Source organism: Stegastes partitus, unplaced genomic scaffold, assembly GCF_000690725.1.
Source record: "Stegastes partitus isolate 25-593 unplaced genomic scaffold, Stegastes_partitus-1.0.2 Scaffold47, whole genome shotgun sequence".
Taxonomy (NCBI): domain Eukaryota; kingdom Metazoa; phylum Chordata; class Actinopteri; family Pomacentridae; genus Stegastes; species Stegastes partitus.
Genome location: NW_007577778.1, coordinates 954392 through 970344, shown reverse-complemented (window position 1 = coordinate 970344; position 15953 = coordinate 954392). Strand labels below are relative to the sequence as shown.

The 15953-nt window shown below is 43.8% G+C and overlaps 1 protein-coding gene across 10 annotated transcripts in view; it reads right to left on the bottom strand.

Annotated features, from left to right (window-relative positions):
- Positions 1-15953, bottom strand: part of birc6 (baculoviral IAP repeat containing 6) — a 132122-nt gene that overhangs the window by 69202 nt on the left and 46967 nt on the right. For all 10 annotated transcript variants that reach the window (XM_008306820.1, XM_008306824.1, XM_008306828.1 and 7 more), the window contains exons 42-56: positions 14671-14797; positions 14467-14577; positions 13229-13487; positions 12525-13096; positions 8982-9157; positions 8807-8903; positions 8495-8689; positions 8169-8369; positions 7729-8008; positions 7386-7642; positions 6600-6708; positions 6022-6258; positions 4409-5276; positions 4019-4162; positions 885-1014 (exon numbers count right to left, since the gene is read on the bottom strand). In XM_008306820.1, the coding sequence (XP_008305042.1) occupies positions 885-1014; positions 4019-4162; positions 4409-5276; positions 6022-6258; positions 6600-6708; positions 7386-7642; positions 7729-8008; positions 8169-8369; positions 8495-8689; positions 8807-8903; positions 8982-9157; positions 12525-13096; positions 13229-13487; positions 14467-14577; positions 14671-14797 (3763 nt within the window). The remainder of the gene's footprint in view (positions 1-884; positions 1015-4018; positions 4163-4408; positions 5277-6021; positions 6259-6599; positions 6709-7385; positions 7643-7728; positions 8009-8168; positions 8370-8494; positions 8690-8806; positions 8904-8981; positions 9158-12524; positions 13097-13228; positions 13488-14466; positions 14578-14670; positions 14798-15953) is intronic.

Below are 15953 nucleotides of genomic sequence, written 5' to 3'. Positions count from 1 at the left end.
AACTTCAGAATGGTGTTTAAAATTTAAAGACATAACCAAAGGGGATAAAAAGCTTGAATGGTGAGATGAATACAAGAAGCAGGTTTTCCCCATTTAACGATGTGTGACTTTGAGCAGGGCACTAAACTACACACTCACCAGCTGTGGGGCAACACAATATTGATGAAGATGGAGGTGAGGCTTCAAAAACGATGTTTGATCGTAATTCACTGTGAATATTGCTGTGGTCAAATACATTAACAGCCTGCACAGAAAGATTTAGCCATTCCCCTGATACAACCTGCAAATATCTTCTGCTATACCAGTTTACTTTGTCTGTCACTTACATACATTTACATCATGTCCACAATGAGCCCGTCAGTGTCTCCCGCTGAAAACTGAGCTTTTGCAAAACAGCCTCCAGAACATGGAAAGCTGAAAACATCAGGGAGGTGATGTTTTATGTATGGGGAAAACCACTGCTTTGGAGAAGTGCTGATAAAGGAGCTGTCTCAAACGCTGACACCAAAAAGAGTGTCAAGAAAAATGAGTAAGACACTTCAAGTTTAAAGAGACATGGCTGACACCATCATATGCAACTTTGTGAATCATCAACAACACCTGCATCAGTCTGTCTGACAGTAACATCTGTGCAAACATGCATGTTTTGTGATTATACCTTCAAAATTAAAAAAGGACATAAATGTGGTTAGAACTAGAGGAGGTCACTGGAGGTATTGTAAGCATACTAAGACGCTGTAATCTATGCATGAATACACTCCTTTCTTTACCTAATAAAAGGTTCACATATGCTCATAACCCTGCTCAGCACACAGATCATGACTCATGTTGCATATAGCAGCATATTGTACTTGGAAGTTTGAGTTTTCTGACTTGAAACATACCAGACACCCGGTCCAGGACTTCAGCCAGGGTGGTGGAGATTGGTAGATGGAGGGTGCGGTACTTGTGGCCTGCTCCATACATGGGATGCTGGATCATGTGGCTGGTGGCATTGATGCGTCCTTTGTATAACTGAGAAGTAAAAAAATAAATAATACAAAAACAAGATTTAAAGCATTGTGTTAGCATGTTCCAAAAAAGTAATGATTAGCTTAGCTAAAGTAAATTTCAAAACTGAAAAGTATACTGGCCCCACATACTGTTTATATGGCCTAGATATGGCATCGGTGGTCTTGAGATGTTTTTTTTAGAGGTTCAAATAGTGCCTGAATTTTTGTCAAATGACTGATGGTTGCAGTCGAGTCCCTCGTGGCTTCTCAGTTCTGCCAACAGTTGCAGGATTTTTTTCTTTTTCAAAGGATCTGGTTAATGCTGATGTTTTATTTTTGCAGAATTTTTAATTGAAACATGGAGAATAAAGGTATCAGTAGTTCAAGGACTGTTACTTTACTGTTCTTTTTATTTTATTTTATTTTTTTAACAATTCCTGGTTCTGATAAATGGTCTAATTTTGCAGATTTTTTAAAAATTACACTCCAACTTTTTTAGGGCTCAGAAGGTTAATTTTAGACTTTCTTCCAACGAATGCACGAGAGAAGTAAAAACATGAGTATTACAAAAAACAGACAGCATCATTTATCTCTGAAGGTCATCAGCCATCCAGGTCATGGAGTCTTCAGTAAAGTAAATAAAATGGATTTCTTATGCCACCTGGATTTTTAACCACACACCTAACTCCTGTACTGCTGTGTACACAGTACAGAGCTGGGCTCTGTAGAACAGCCAACAAATGTTCTAAAAAGGTTTGTCCTCTGGTGAACATAAGCATAGTTAGTAAAGCAATGAGATGTCAATTTGATATTTCTGAGTATAGCGCAAACTCATAAATTGTAAGTAACCAAAATTAAAAGGATTCATCTTTTCAGCAGCACAGCAAATATCTGTTTCAAATGTCATAGCAGCTGATGCTGAAATATGTTGTCTGGACCAACTAAACAACCTTGTCCCCTGCAGTTCCCTCTGCAAGAAAGGACAGCCTATAATACCGAGAACAATGGAACTGCTAGAATGCTGAAATGGCTTGGTTTGGGTAATTAAAACCAATTTCTCTACACCTTGCCCCCCAGACACACCTATGCACATGCACACTCCTAAAATAGCTTTTCTAACAACCAATCATTGAGCTGTGTAAAATATAGATCATAAAAATGTCACTGAGGATGCATAATACCAGGCATGAATCAGTCTCAGGGGACCACAGTGATGGAAAAGGAGGCTTCTCCTTCGTGTTGCTGCACTGCTCCCTTGTGGTCATAGCTAAACACTACATTAATCATTGATGCTTGTCGTTGTCAGTTCTGTTTTTAACAAGAAGATGAGGACTCATGGCTTTAAATTATTGTATTATGACAGCCATGTATGTTTTTTTTAAAGATCATGTTTGGGTTTATTTTGTCTTTATTTGATAGGACAGTGGACAGAGACAGAGAGGGGAGTGGGGGAAGGACATGCAGCAAATGAGCTGCTGGCTGGATTCGAACCGTGGCCGCTGCGTCTGGGACTATAGTTGTACATGGGTCGGCGTCTTATCCGGTTGAGCTACCAGAGTGGTCTGCAGTCATGTGTGTTTTCATCTCCAGAGAATATAACATATTTGGACCTACTACGATGATGTCTTGTTTGGCCTACATCTGCTTGCTTTCTACTTAGCTGTCCTACAGTAAAAGACGCAGTACCACAAAGTAAAAATACTTCAGTACAGTACAAGTAAACGTTGCTAAATTAATTATCCAAGATAAAAGCAGCTTTAAGTAACCAAAAGCAATAAATATACTCATTCTGCTAAAAAAAAAATTAAAAAAGCCCACTAGTGTAATATGACACATATTTTAGCATTTGATTATTATTCGTGAGAAGTCTGAGCTACTTTATCAACTTTACAGAATGCTTTTGAGCTTAATCTCTAACAAAACATAATATTTGATCATCTGCTCGTATGTTTTGTTTGTATTAACTATAGCTGTCAATTAAATGCAATGGAATAAAAATATACAGAACTGCAGCTGATAAACTGTGAATCTTTGTGGCAGCTCACCTGTCTGAGGTGAAGGAAAGTTCACATCTGCTGTTAGATCCTGACGAATTCTGTCTCCACATTTGGATACTTATTAGCTTAACCTAATTCATAAAGTTACTACTGTTGCTCTGTACATACATTTTTCGCAGTTCTCTCATTCTTTTGTAACACTCGTGGACCTTACCGCTGTCTGATGCTCCAGGTTTGTACTAACCTTCAAAGAAATAGTCCTAAACATCTGAAAACTAAACCTACATTCTGTGTGTACTTTCTTTGATCATTTATAATGAGAAGAATTTAGTGAAGTAACTGGCTCCGTTCCATGTGCAAATGTGTGCAACTCTCTCTTTGAAGATGTACATATGGATCCTGCTAATGTCTGATGCTGCAGGTACTGAACAAAGTCAAAGGCAATATACAGCTGGAAGAAACACACTTTAGCTTGTCTTAGCAGAAGAAAACCTCAGCTTACCTTACCCTATCTTTATACATTAATCATTAAGCTGTTTGTGTCTGTTTGTCTCATAACAGATTTGGAGTTGTAGAGCAAAGTTCACGATAAAGGTCTGTTGTGATTTTAGTACACAAACTTTGATAAAGCAAAACTGTGATGTTTTTTCAGACGAATATTAATGCTGAAACAGGGTAAAATCCTTCCCTTAATTACTTCCTATATGCTCGTGCGCGTCTATCCATTAATACGAAGGTTCAGTTCAGACTTGTGCCAAGTTGAAAGTAACACAGAAATGGTTCTAGGTAACAGCAGATAATATCACTTTAACTCTGGTTAAGAAGAAGATATGTGTAAACCATGTCTGCAGACACCTACAAAGATGTTCACAACAACAAGCTGTTTTCATCTGAACACTAAGCAACCTGGTTGCAAATATTGTTGGCAAACTGGTGGGTAATTCTATCTGCTCTGAACTGAAAGAAGTTCTCCGTCTTATTTGGAAAGGAGAGCAAACAGATAATTCAACAACAGAAAAAGTTACCCACCGGACAGGGAGACTGTAGGAAGACGGTGACCTTCTCATCCTCCAGCATAAGTTGCAGAAAAAGCCTTCGAATGAAGCCTGAGATGTTTCCGGAGATTGGCACGTTGCCTCGCTGAGGAGCAGACTGGAAGAGTTCACAGAGAACCTGCAGCCAGAAAAAACAAAGTCTTCAAACAATACAGAAACAGAAAGTGATGAAGAACTTAATTAAACAACGTCACTGATACCATAAGGGGTTCCTACTTTCAAGAGGAACCGATTCACACATTTTCAAATATGATTAACATTTGAAATGCTCATAATCTATCGCTTTTTTTTGTTCAGCTTTGAGATGGCAAAACTCAGTCCCTGGTAATGCAAAGAAAGTAAAAGCCATTCACTCAGAGCAGACCTGTGCCATAAGTCGCTGGTTGTTAGGGTGGCAGGAGATACACTGAAGAAAGAAGGCCACAGTGGCATTCTCCAGAGCTGTCCTCTGCTGGGTGGTGAGCCCTCCAGTCTGCCCAGAGGATGCCAGGGAGAAGCGTGATCCTGAAGGCTGAGGCTGGGATGGAGGGGGACCAGCTGCAGATCCAGAGCTCAGAGGTTGACAGCCTGAGTTGGCACCAGCACTAGCACTGGCACTGGAATGGCACAGCAGGAAAAGCAGCGCCGTCCACAGCGGGTTCACTTCTGGTCCTCCTAGCCAGTCTTTCATGGCGTGACTGTTGCCTACTTCTGTGAGAAAGCGCAGCACCGGAGCGGCCAGCTCTGCAGCCAAAGGCGGCCGACTGTGTGAGGATGAAGAGGGCGAGTGGTAGTGGTGATGGTGGTGTCGTCTCTCAGCATGACCAGAGGGCAGAGGGAGGTCAGCGATGGTCAGGAGGCCGACACAGAACTGAGCCAGGCTGCGAACCAGCAGTGAGGGTAGGCCTGAGTCCAGCAGCTGCTCTATTGCTCCTGGAGACTGAGAGGCAGCTGCCAGTGTGGTTAACTGGGACTCCGAAAGATTAACAGGTGGTCTTGCATGTTTGGAGTCGTCTGTTAGTCCTGTGGCATTGGTGTTGGCATCATGCTGCTTTTTGCCATCATCAGTCATGGAGAGGTGGCGGTGCTGGGCTTGAGAGTGACTGGCGCTGGGCACTGAGACAATCCCCATCCAGGACATAAGCAGAGAGAAGTAACTGGGGTGGATGTGACACATGGAACACAGCAGGCTGTCCACGGCCTTCTTCAGCACAATGTTGCATGGCAGTGACATAGACCAGTTATACAGCAGCCTGAAAGAAAGAACAAGGAATGGAATCAATAATAATAATAATAATAATAATAATAATAATAATAATAATAATAATAATAATAAGTGTTCTTTTTGTGCCTCATCCGAGTGCAAACCATGCACCAAGGGCATCAGTCACTCAAGTCATTAATTCTGTTCATATACTAAGGACCTTCCTGAGGATTTGTGCAGATTCCAGCATGCTGATAATAAAAATAATGATGACAATGATAATAATAATATGGGCTGCAAGGTGGCTCAGTGGTTAGCACCGTCGCCTTGCAGCTAGAAGGTTGCCGGTTCGCGTCCGAGTGAGGACACCGGGAACCCTCTGTGTGGAGTCTGCATGTTCTCACCATGCAGCATGGGTTCTCCAGCTTCCTCCCACACAGTCCAAAAACATGCTGAGGCTAATTGGTGATTCTATATTGTCCATAGGTGTGAATGTGAGTGTGCTTGGTTGTTTGTCTCTAAGTGTAGCCCTGTGATAGACCGGTGACCTGTCCAGGGTGTCCCCTGCCTTCACCCTAAGTCAACTGGGATAGGCTCCAGCCCCCCACGACCCTAGTGTGGATTAAGTGGTGTATAGATAATGGATGAACAAAAATAATAATAATAATAATTGTAATAATTATAATGAAACATAATCGCTGAAACTGCTAATCATTTTTTTAAGAGAGATATGTTTAAAAATCAATGAAAAGCATCTGTGCATTATCTACATATGAGATAATACTGTTACTGACTCAAAGAGCTCTCTGTTGAGCAGTGCAGGCAGGTCATAGTCAACTGGCAACTCATAGCTGTGCCACAGGATGGCCGCCACACAGTGGAGGTGGGATGGTGACGGCATCAGGAGGCCATACTCCCTTGATGAAGCAGAGGAAGAGCCAGCACCGGCCCCAGTGTATCCCATTGGCCCACTCATCTTATGGGCCGCCACTCGGGAAGAGTCATGGACCCACTGGAGAAGAGCCTGGATCCTAGAGGGTTAAAATTCAGGGCTTTGATAAATAAGTCATTACAAAGTTTGGAAAAATCTCCTCAGTCCCTGTGTGTGAGCTGCCTCACATTAGAATTTATATGCAACAAGCATAACCAGTTGACAGTAAAAGATGACAAGGAGTGTGTAAGGACGCTTTTTACTATCAGCTTATGAGTCTGTCTGGAATATCACCTTGAAAGAAGACAACCAATAAGACACAGTCTCATTGGTTGTCTAAAAGCATAACAACCAACGAAACACTGTGTCATTGGTTGTTATGCTTTTAGGGAAGATAAACGGACACTTTGAGCCAATTTAAAGATTGGATGCTTTAGGTACCTGTCTTTGGTTCCAGAGTCCTGTGTGGTGCCCAGCTGGTACAGAATGTCAATGGTGGAGTCTGAGGAGAGGCCGTTTAGTCGCCCAAACAGCAGAGGACTGTTCAAGTCTTTAAGGACAGAAACATAGATTATCATAAGGGTGGTTATGAAGCTGAACAGTTTGCAGTCAACATTGTTTTTTATTTACACATATGGCAGAGCTTTTGTATTTTTTACATTTCTCTGGAAAAGTACAAATGACTGCGACATACCACACTACGTGACATTCATTTAGCACCTAGAAGTATGTGGGCTATGATAATTTGTCCCCATTTGTAAAATGATTTCTCACATAACAAAAACATCCTAAAATTCAGTAAAAACAGCTCCATTGTAAGGTCCAAAAAGCAACCTTAAGTTCTATGGACCAGAGAAACTTAAGAAAACTTCGGAAAAAAAATAAGTCTTTTAAGTTTTTTGTCTTTCCAAATGTATCAATTATCTCCATCCATGTATGTTATGTGTTAAATCTAGATACATAATGCCAGGACAGAGAAAAAGTGACAGACAGTTGCCACTCTAAATCTTAGCCTGGTGTTCTAAGGCTACAATCACATCTTTAATACCTAGTGGGGCAAAACAATATCTGAACTCTGACCTTGTCATTCAAAATGTTACAATCATATTACGTACCCCTTAAGGCAAGAAATTAGAATATTTAAAGACTTTTGGATGCTTTTAAAGAACCTGTGGATATTCTGCCTATAATTAAATGATTGGCACAGTGCCAGTGTGTATCACTCACTAGCAGGGTCGGTGCCAGAGGCAGCACAGTTCCTCAGTAGAATGTCAATGAGTTTCAGTCCAATGCGAGTTGACTGCAGGCCGATCTTGACCAGCACAGCCTCAATGTTGGGTGAGTGCATTCCACAGTACGGTGACATAAGCAGGGCAGCGCAGGTCTGCAGAAGGTTGGCGGTGGGTGCTGCCGCACTGGCCATCATGACCTCTAAGTCACTGACGTGGGTCAGACAATGGTGGAGTAGACGCAGCCACCCAATGCTGTGTGGGGAGAAAAAAAAGGTCACAACAACATTCACATCTTATATAAATGGACAAGCTCTTGATCCAGGATCCATTATTGGTACCTGGTTTTAGAGACCTGGTCCTCAGAAGGCAGAAAGGGGTTGTTGACAGTTGCAGAGGAAGTGTTACCGAATGCTGTCAGACCCAAGAGTTTAATCTGAGATAGACCCAAGGTGCTAGCATCACGAGGCCGGTGCAATCTCAGACAAACAGCTGAAGCAACTTCTGCCTTCACCAGCTGAATCTTTATGTATGTCAAGCCACTGGTGATGACCGGCGTAGAAAGCGGCAACATGTTGACTCCATCAGCACTGATCTCCACTGAGACTGAGGATGGGCAAGCTGTTTGGTAGGAGAAGGGGACACAGAAAACATCAAGAAATAGCCAGGAGTTTTCTTGCAAATGAGACAGAAAGCTTTTGTTGTTTGCAAAGTGATGGAAACACACTTTGAAGTAGCTAATGCACTTTTTATTACTAATATTAAACTGGGTGCTACTGACTGGCTAGAGAGGCGAGGTGTGGCTGGATGTGGAGCTCCTTCAGCAGTACAGCAGCAGGAAGGTGGATAGTGAGGTCACACCAGGCCTCCTCCGGCAGGAAGATGTAGGACCATGCTGCTGAGCGGGCCCTGCGGTGGGGTGGCGTGGCCTGGAGGAGGACTTCTGCCGGCTGTGCTGTGGGGCTGCTGGATGTGATGGTGCCTGAGAAGGGGCAAACAGATCATTGCAGACCAATGAAGATTTGGAGTAAAGTTGCAAATTCTACTTCAGTCAAACAAAATGGCCCATAGCGTGTAACATTTGGAATAAAACATGATTGAAAGTACCTAAAGGAGCAAAGTTGTGGAGTCCTTCAGCATTGTCTGGCTCTGACGTCATCACTCTAGCTTTGAGGTTGCCGTCTGCTGCCTTTCCGGGACCTGAATCCAAGAACTTCATAATGGTGGACACCATACTGCGTGCTGTATTCACAATGGCTCTGGTGCTTGTCACCATGTTGTTACAGATCAACTGCACACCACCTAGTTAGGGACAACAAAGTTAGGATTTCTTATATATAAAGTACTGCAAAAACTACTACAAATCTTCTTCTCAGTGTACAAAAAGAAAGCAAAATTAAGTGTTGTGTATACACCCACCCATGTCATGGAAGGCCTTAAGAGCCTCGCTGGTGTCCAGCACTCGGAGGATGAACCATAGAAGAGGCTCAGACAGCTGACATGTAGAAAGAGACCCCTAAAAAACACACATTCAAATTTTTGGTACCAGGTAGGTAACCTATAGTCCACAAATACCAGCAGGCCGATGACTCACCTGTCTGCCCATGTAACCACAGGCCATGTATGTGAGGATGGGCTGTAACATGACCTGGACTGAAGTGGCCCTCTTGCTTAGAGTGGTGAGGATGGTGAAGAGACCATCACCTACTGAGATGGCATCCAGACCGCCATGAAAGTTCTCATGTTTGGTCAGGTGGAGACCGCTGGCTCCTGGAGAACAGAGACAACTGTCAGCACATAGGTGTTTGTATTATTTCGCCACCTGATATTTGAATAGTTTTCCTCTGGTTTGTCAAAGGAACACCCACCAGTAAGCTTATGTTAATGTTAGCTAATGTTATGTGAGTCACTTCACAGATTTTTTGACATTTGTGTTACACTCTACTATCCTACATATTATCATTTATCAGTATCCCATAATTGTCACTTGTGGCCACATTAGCAGCTATTAGTGGAGCTTTAATTCCCTGCAATTCTGCATTTAAAGCAGCAGTTTTATTTTTGAGCCTTTAAGGAGCAGCTGAAAACACAACACAGATGAAAATGTTAGCCAAAAGAAGTCTGCCTATTGAAGTTTCCATTTGATGTTGTAATTGTACCCCCTAATCAATTTACGTCAAGTATTCAGTCATTTTACCAACATTTTTGGTTTCCACCAACTCCTGAGAAAAATACGTAACTCTCTAGCTGCTAAACACACCAATATGTTCACCAGCCAGCAACTACAATTGTCTGCTGTCCCCTTTACAAGTATGCAAACTATATTACTTCTTGGATCATGCAGGTTTGAAGATGGTTCATGTTGCAACCTTCTCAGAAGCGGTTTGCTTTTCCACAAGCCAGAGACCCACGACAAAGCTACATAATTTTATCGCTGTATTCATCTATTCAATCACTAGTGGTGTCATTAAAGCTCCCTCTAGTATATTTTTAAACCTTTGTCAAGGACCACAGGGCAAAGAGACAATTTGTACCTCTCATGGACTGCTGGAAACACAATGAGGTCATTATTCGTCTCAAACACTTGAAAGAGACAGCTCTGTGGAGCCACAGCCAAGTCTCACAAGCACACACCAGTGCTCAAGCACACACCAGTGCCCCTTTACTCCAATAAAACGTTCATTAAACTTGTTGCAGGGCGCGCATCCAGGCTTGAAGCCAAGAGCACAGCCTGAAGTGTTGAAAACAATTAAAAAAATAACAATAAAACTGAAAACCCAAATAAAAATGGAACAGAACACATCTGTGCAGTCCCACAGAAGGCCACCAGAGGGAGCCATCGTTCCACTTGTGGGGCGGTGGGCCAGCCTGTCTACTGTGAAAGGCAGAGCAACAGCTGTACCGCAGCCCACCGCCCCTCTTGGTTCGCTAGCGGCCCGAGCCCAGCAATGGCGATGGGTGATTGGGTGATGAAAACTGTGACCAAGGGTTACAGACTCCAATTTGCATCCACTCCACGCGGTTTCAATGCATACTGCAGTCGTGGGCTCAGGGGCAGAAAGCTCATGTTTTGCAGGACAAGGTCACTACTCTGCAAAGCAAAGGAGCTATTCGAATAGTACTGCTGGAGCACAGCCAGAACGGTTTCTATTCAAGATATTTTCTTATCCCAAAGAAGGGCAGGGGTTTACGGCCGATATTGGATCTGCGAGCTCTAAACAAATACATGAGACAGTCCAAGGTCAGAATGTTCACGCATACAGTTCTGATTCGCCTTGTGCGTCCGGGCGACTGGTTTGCATCCATAGACCTAAAGGATGCCTATTTTCACATCCCTATTTATCCCCCTCACTCTCACAGAAAACATTTCAGATTTGCCTTCCAGGGCGAAACATAGGAACATCAGGTGCTCCCGTTCTGACTTTCATTAAGTCCTCGGGTGTTTGTGAAGTGCACCGAGGCAGCCATTGTACCCCTGAGGGAGGGGGCATTTGCCGACATACATAGACAACTGGCTTCTCATGACCCAGTCCCCCCCGTTCCTGCTTTCTTGACATTTCTGCAGGAGCTACTGGATCAAGGCTTGGCTTTCTCCACTGTTAAAGTGTATATAGCGGCTATATTGGTGTGGCACATCGGTTTTGCGGACAAAACAGCGGGTCAGCAGCCTCTCATCTGCCAGTTTATGAAAGGAGTGTGGTGCCTTCAACCAGTGTCCAGGAGCTTAGCTGCTCCGTGGGATTTGTCTATGGTACTTGAAGCGCTATCAAGCCCACCTTTTGAGCCACTGCAACAGCTACAGTTAAAGATACTCTCCTTAAAGATGGCTTTGTTACTTGCACTGGCTTCAGCTCAGCGCATGAGTCTATCTATCTATCTATCTATCTATCTATCTATCTATCTATCTATCTATCTCCACGCAGGAGCATGAAAGGCTTAATGTGCTCTCCCCAGTGCCGGCATAACGTATGTATGTTGACGGGACAGCCGGGTTTAGAAAGTCTGAGCAGCTGTTTGTGTCATGGGCTACGTCACATTTGGGGAAGCCTCTTACAAGGCAGCGGTTATCTTACTGGATTGGGGATGCTATTGGCATGGCCTACAATAGCAGAGGGCTGCAGCCCCCCGTGGATTTGTGTGCTCATTCTACGTGTGGTATTGCTGCGTCTTGGGCACTCTTCCGGGTGGTTTCTGTGGAAGAAATATGTGCGTCTGCCAGCTGGGCAACACCTCACACTCCAGATCACCAGATTCTATAAACTGGATGTTACTGTGCCATCACTGTCTTATACAGTGTTGAGCGAGGGTTCAGTGCCCAGTATGTCTGCCTAACTGGCTGGACATGTAAGTGACTGGTCTTCGACGTAAGCTTGTCTGGCAATACGGGAGTCTTTATATTCTATAGTGAGACACCAAAACGAATGTTGAAAGAGAACTCTGGGTTAGAAGTTAACCCCAGTTCTCTGAAACATGAGTGAGGTATCTCATCAGACCACCCTCCTTGCCTGGAGCGAGGAAGAGGTGTGCTTACTAAGACTGGAGAGATGACGTTGATGGCCGGCTCTTATAGCAGGAGGAAGCCCCTACCTTAGGGAGCCGACGTCATGTCTGTCTGCCAGTCAGGACTGGCAAAGTGTAATATTGCCTCTGGGGACAGCGCAGGAGGCATGACCCATCGTGAGATACCATACTCATGTTTCAGAGAACCAGGGTTAACTTCTTAACCTAAAGTTTCTTTGTTTTGGTTTTTTAGTAGTGATAGTCCCACCTCTAGCCCCTAAGATAAGTGGTTCGTTGTTCTAGACCAGCAAAGTGTTGGAGCCACTCTGGAACCAGTCTTCCTGGCTGACAGTCAATTCTTTGTCTTTCAAAACATCAAAAACTGGTTCAAGATGGTACCAGCTCTGAACAAGCAATCAAACTGGGTTGGTGCTAAAAGGGTACATGTCATCCTTTGTCTGAAAAAAAAAAAAGATGTCGACTGCTGGAACTAAGGTTGGTGAGAATGGTGCATGTAAACCACAACCACAGACACAAGGCACAAAACCAAAGCTATGAGCTGAGAGAAGCTAAAAAGCTTAGAGGAAGTGACAAGAAATGTAAAACTAGCTAATCATTTTCTGTGGATGTGTCTTACCTATGATCATGGCCATGGCGCTGCTGTTGCACTGTCCCAGCGCTGACAAGATCTGGCTCATTATCTGCTGATTGGCTAGCACCAGATCGGCCACGCCTGCAGGCGGACCCTGACTCGACGCAGATCCACCAGCCACGCTTTCTTTGCTGCCACAGACCTTCTCCTCATCTGACACACTGCTATCAGCGGCTCCGCTGCCGGCTGGCAGCAGCCGTCCACTGAACTCTCTGTCCCCAGACAGAGGCAGCTGCACCAACACATTGACCAGCTTGAGGAGGTCGAACATCAGCTGGTCACGTGTGGTCTCTCCACAGACAGCCTTTGCGTCTCCTGGCCGGATGATGTTGGCAAACAAACCCCCAAAACAAGCCCGGGCACCTACTGAGCTGTCTGAGCCACTCCGGGAAACCACCTTGTCTGAGCAGGTGATGTAGTGGTGAACCAAGAATGTGATGGACTCGATGACAGAGGAAATAGTGGCCACTGACACCACCTCAAAGTTTTGCTCAAGAGTAAACTCCAGCAGCTTCACCTGTGCGTCCAGCGGACCTTGGCCTGACTGAAAGGGTCCCCTGAAGAGACAAGATAAACCATTAGTTCCCAGACACTACCACTCATTGTTACTGGTGTCACAATGACCGATTCTACGTTCAATGGGCAGAGAACAGTAATTAAAAGTGAATTATCTGATAGGTGAAGCATACCTCTCAGTAGACAGGATGTGCATAAGTTTGAGCAGGAATTCGCTGAACATCTGGGGACATGTGGAGGACAGGTGGACCTGCAGACGGCTTAAAAACTCATGCATGGCCTGGGTGGCAGTGGGTCCCACTTGAGAGCTGTGCTGGCTTGTCCCGTTGGTGCTGGTGCCAGACAGGAAACGCACCAGGACATGAACCAGGGTGGGATCAGACACCATCTGTTGAGCTGTGCTTTCCTGAGAGCTCATCCCGTTGCTGGAGGCTGGAAGTTCAAACGTAAGTTCCATATGAAACATTCATCTCCAGAGAAGAACATAATAACTACAGAATTATCAGAGTTCTACTGGTAGTGAAAACAGTACTGAGGTACATTATACACACAGAGAGTATTCAGATCGTTTTACTTTCCTCACTTTGTTGTTATACACTGTTAGGCTCCATTTGTAGATTGAACTATTATCGTCTATCCAGCATTTGGAAAGTTACTGTACATAATGGTCCTGCGGTAATCCATTTTTGAGTAGCACAAATCATCAACTGGCCTTTCAGGGATAAACTTAAATCCCAAACTCCAGCAATGAATGCCAAAAACATTGCATTTGTGAGGGCTATTTGTTGTGTATATTGAAAAATCTAATCTATAGAAAGAACATCCATCCATCCATACACCACTTAATCCTCACAAGGGTCATGGGGGGGCTGGAGCTTATCTCAGTCGACTTAGAATGAAGGCAGGGGACACCCTGGACAGGTCACCAGTCTATCACAGGGCTACACAAAGAGACAGAAAACCAAGCACACTCACATTCACACCTACGGACAATTTAGAATCACCAAATAACCTCAGCATGTTTTTGGACTGTGGGAGGAAACCAGAGAACCTGGAGAGAATCCACACTGCATGGTGAGAACATGCAAACTCCACACAGAAAGATCCCGGGCATCCTAACCGGGACCCAAACTGGGGATCTTCTCGCTGCGAGACGGCGGTGCTAACCATATATATATAGACGTGTGAAGGCTAAAAGTAGCTGGTCCCTACCATGTTTGAAGTTGAACATGTAGGGCTTTCGCTTCTACTCTTGTTACCGATTAATGTGATTCAAGGTTTTTATCTGGACCTTGCACTCCTGTCACCACATCTATAAATATTTTGTTCACATTCACTGACACCCCTGTCCAATGGATCAATATTTGAGGACACAAAGACCATCTGAACCAGGGAAGAAAGGAGTACTGACCACAGGCTTGCATGTTGGTCATCAGGGTGAGAGAGTGCAGCACCAGACACCATGTTCTCAAGGAAGTGTTGGGGTACCACGCCAGCACTGTCAGGAAACTGCTGATGGATGCTAAACACACAGAGGACAAAATACAATATAAAACTATGGAACCGAGTAACAGTAACAGTTTGAATTAGAGAAAAAGAATGGTGGAGTCCTGACCTTGGTTTAATGGGATGGTGGGCACTCGGCTGGCGTTGAACAGAAAGATGTCTGATCCACTCTCTTCGCTGCCTCCAGAACATGTGTTGAGACTCAGCGTTAACCACAGCTGCAGCATGGACTCCAGCTGAAAGGGAAGAAATCATTGCTCACTTTGTCAGTTTCTATTCCTTTTTAAATTCATTAATAGATCAGGGCTTCTGCAGTGTTTCAGTCATGTTTTGAACAACAAAGTACATTTAGAACTTTAATATTCGATGCAGTAATCCAATGTCCTCAATAAAAAATATAGTTTTTAAAATAGGATCTTTATATTTCCATCCAGATATCACTTGTTAAACAGTGTTAAACTGACTACGCACACCTTCTTGGCAGGCCTGTGCTCTGCTGAGCGCATACTTTATTAACAGAATTACTGACAAAATTCTTCATTCCATGTTAACAACAAGCAGTCCTGATTGAGCGTACATTAACTATTAGAATTGGTGGTGCTGATCATGTACACAAGGTGGTGGAGTGTTTATGGTTGAGAGTGTGTTTCAACCACAAAGCCTGTCTCACGTGGGTAGCCATGACTGAGTCAGTTAGGAAGAAAAAGTAGCCTCACATTCAATCTGGAAGGTTCAAATTTTAACAACGATCAGACTTTTTACTATATAAACATAATGGCCAGTAGTATGCACATTTAAAATGCTTTCAGCTCGTAGAAAAGTCCGTTCATTAAAAAAAAACTCTGCTAATAGAAAACCTTTCAACATGGGCAAATTAGTGTAGAACGCACTTTCCACTGTTTTCCAACAAATGTTTGGTCGCACACTTGCTGCTCTGCAGCCACCTGGCAGCATCTAGCAGAGCCGCATGTGAGGCATTTAGGGAACATTGGTTAAATGTAGCATCTACCCATGGGCGTTTTCAGCAATTGTTTAGCCTGTGTCCAGTTAATGACTGATATCAGAAGAGGATTGGTGACAAAATAAATATATTTTCAGGTTAAAAATTTTTACAGATATCAAGTCTTGCATCACTGAAAATCACTGCAACATCACTAAGTCATGCAAAAACAGCTCTTCATCAGCTGCATGGTGGATTCATAGCTGTGGCAATGCTGATCCAAAATAAGGGAGTGGGGTGATCAAATCATTAGCTGGTGCCACCAACAAAGAAAGTTGGTAGCACCAGTGTTGCTATTGGAAAAGTTAGTTTGGAGCCCTGTAGCAGAATCGCCAAGTGCAAGAAGCCCCATACAATAGCTGAGGATCTCATACTCCCCACTGCTCTTGGTA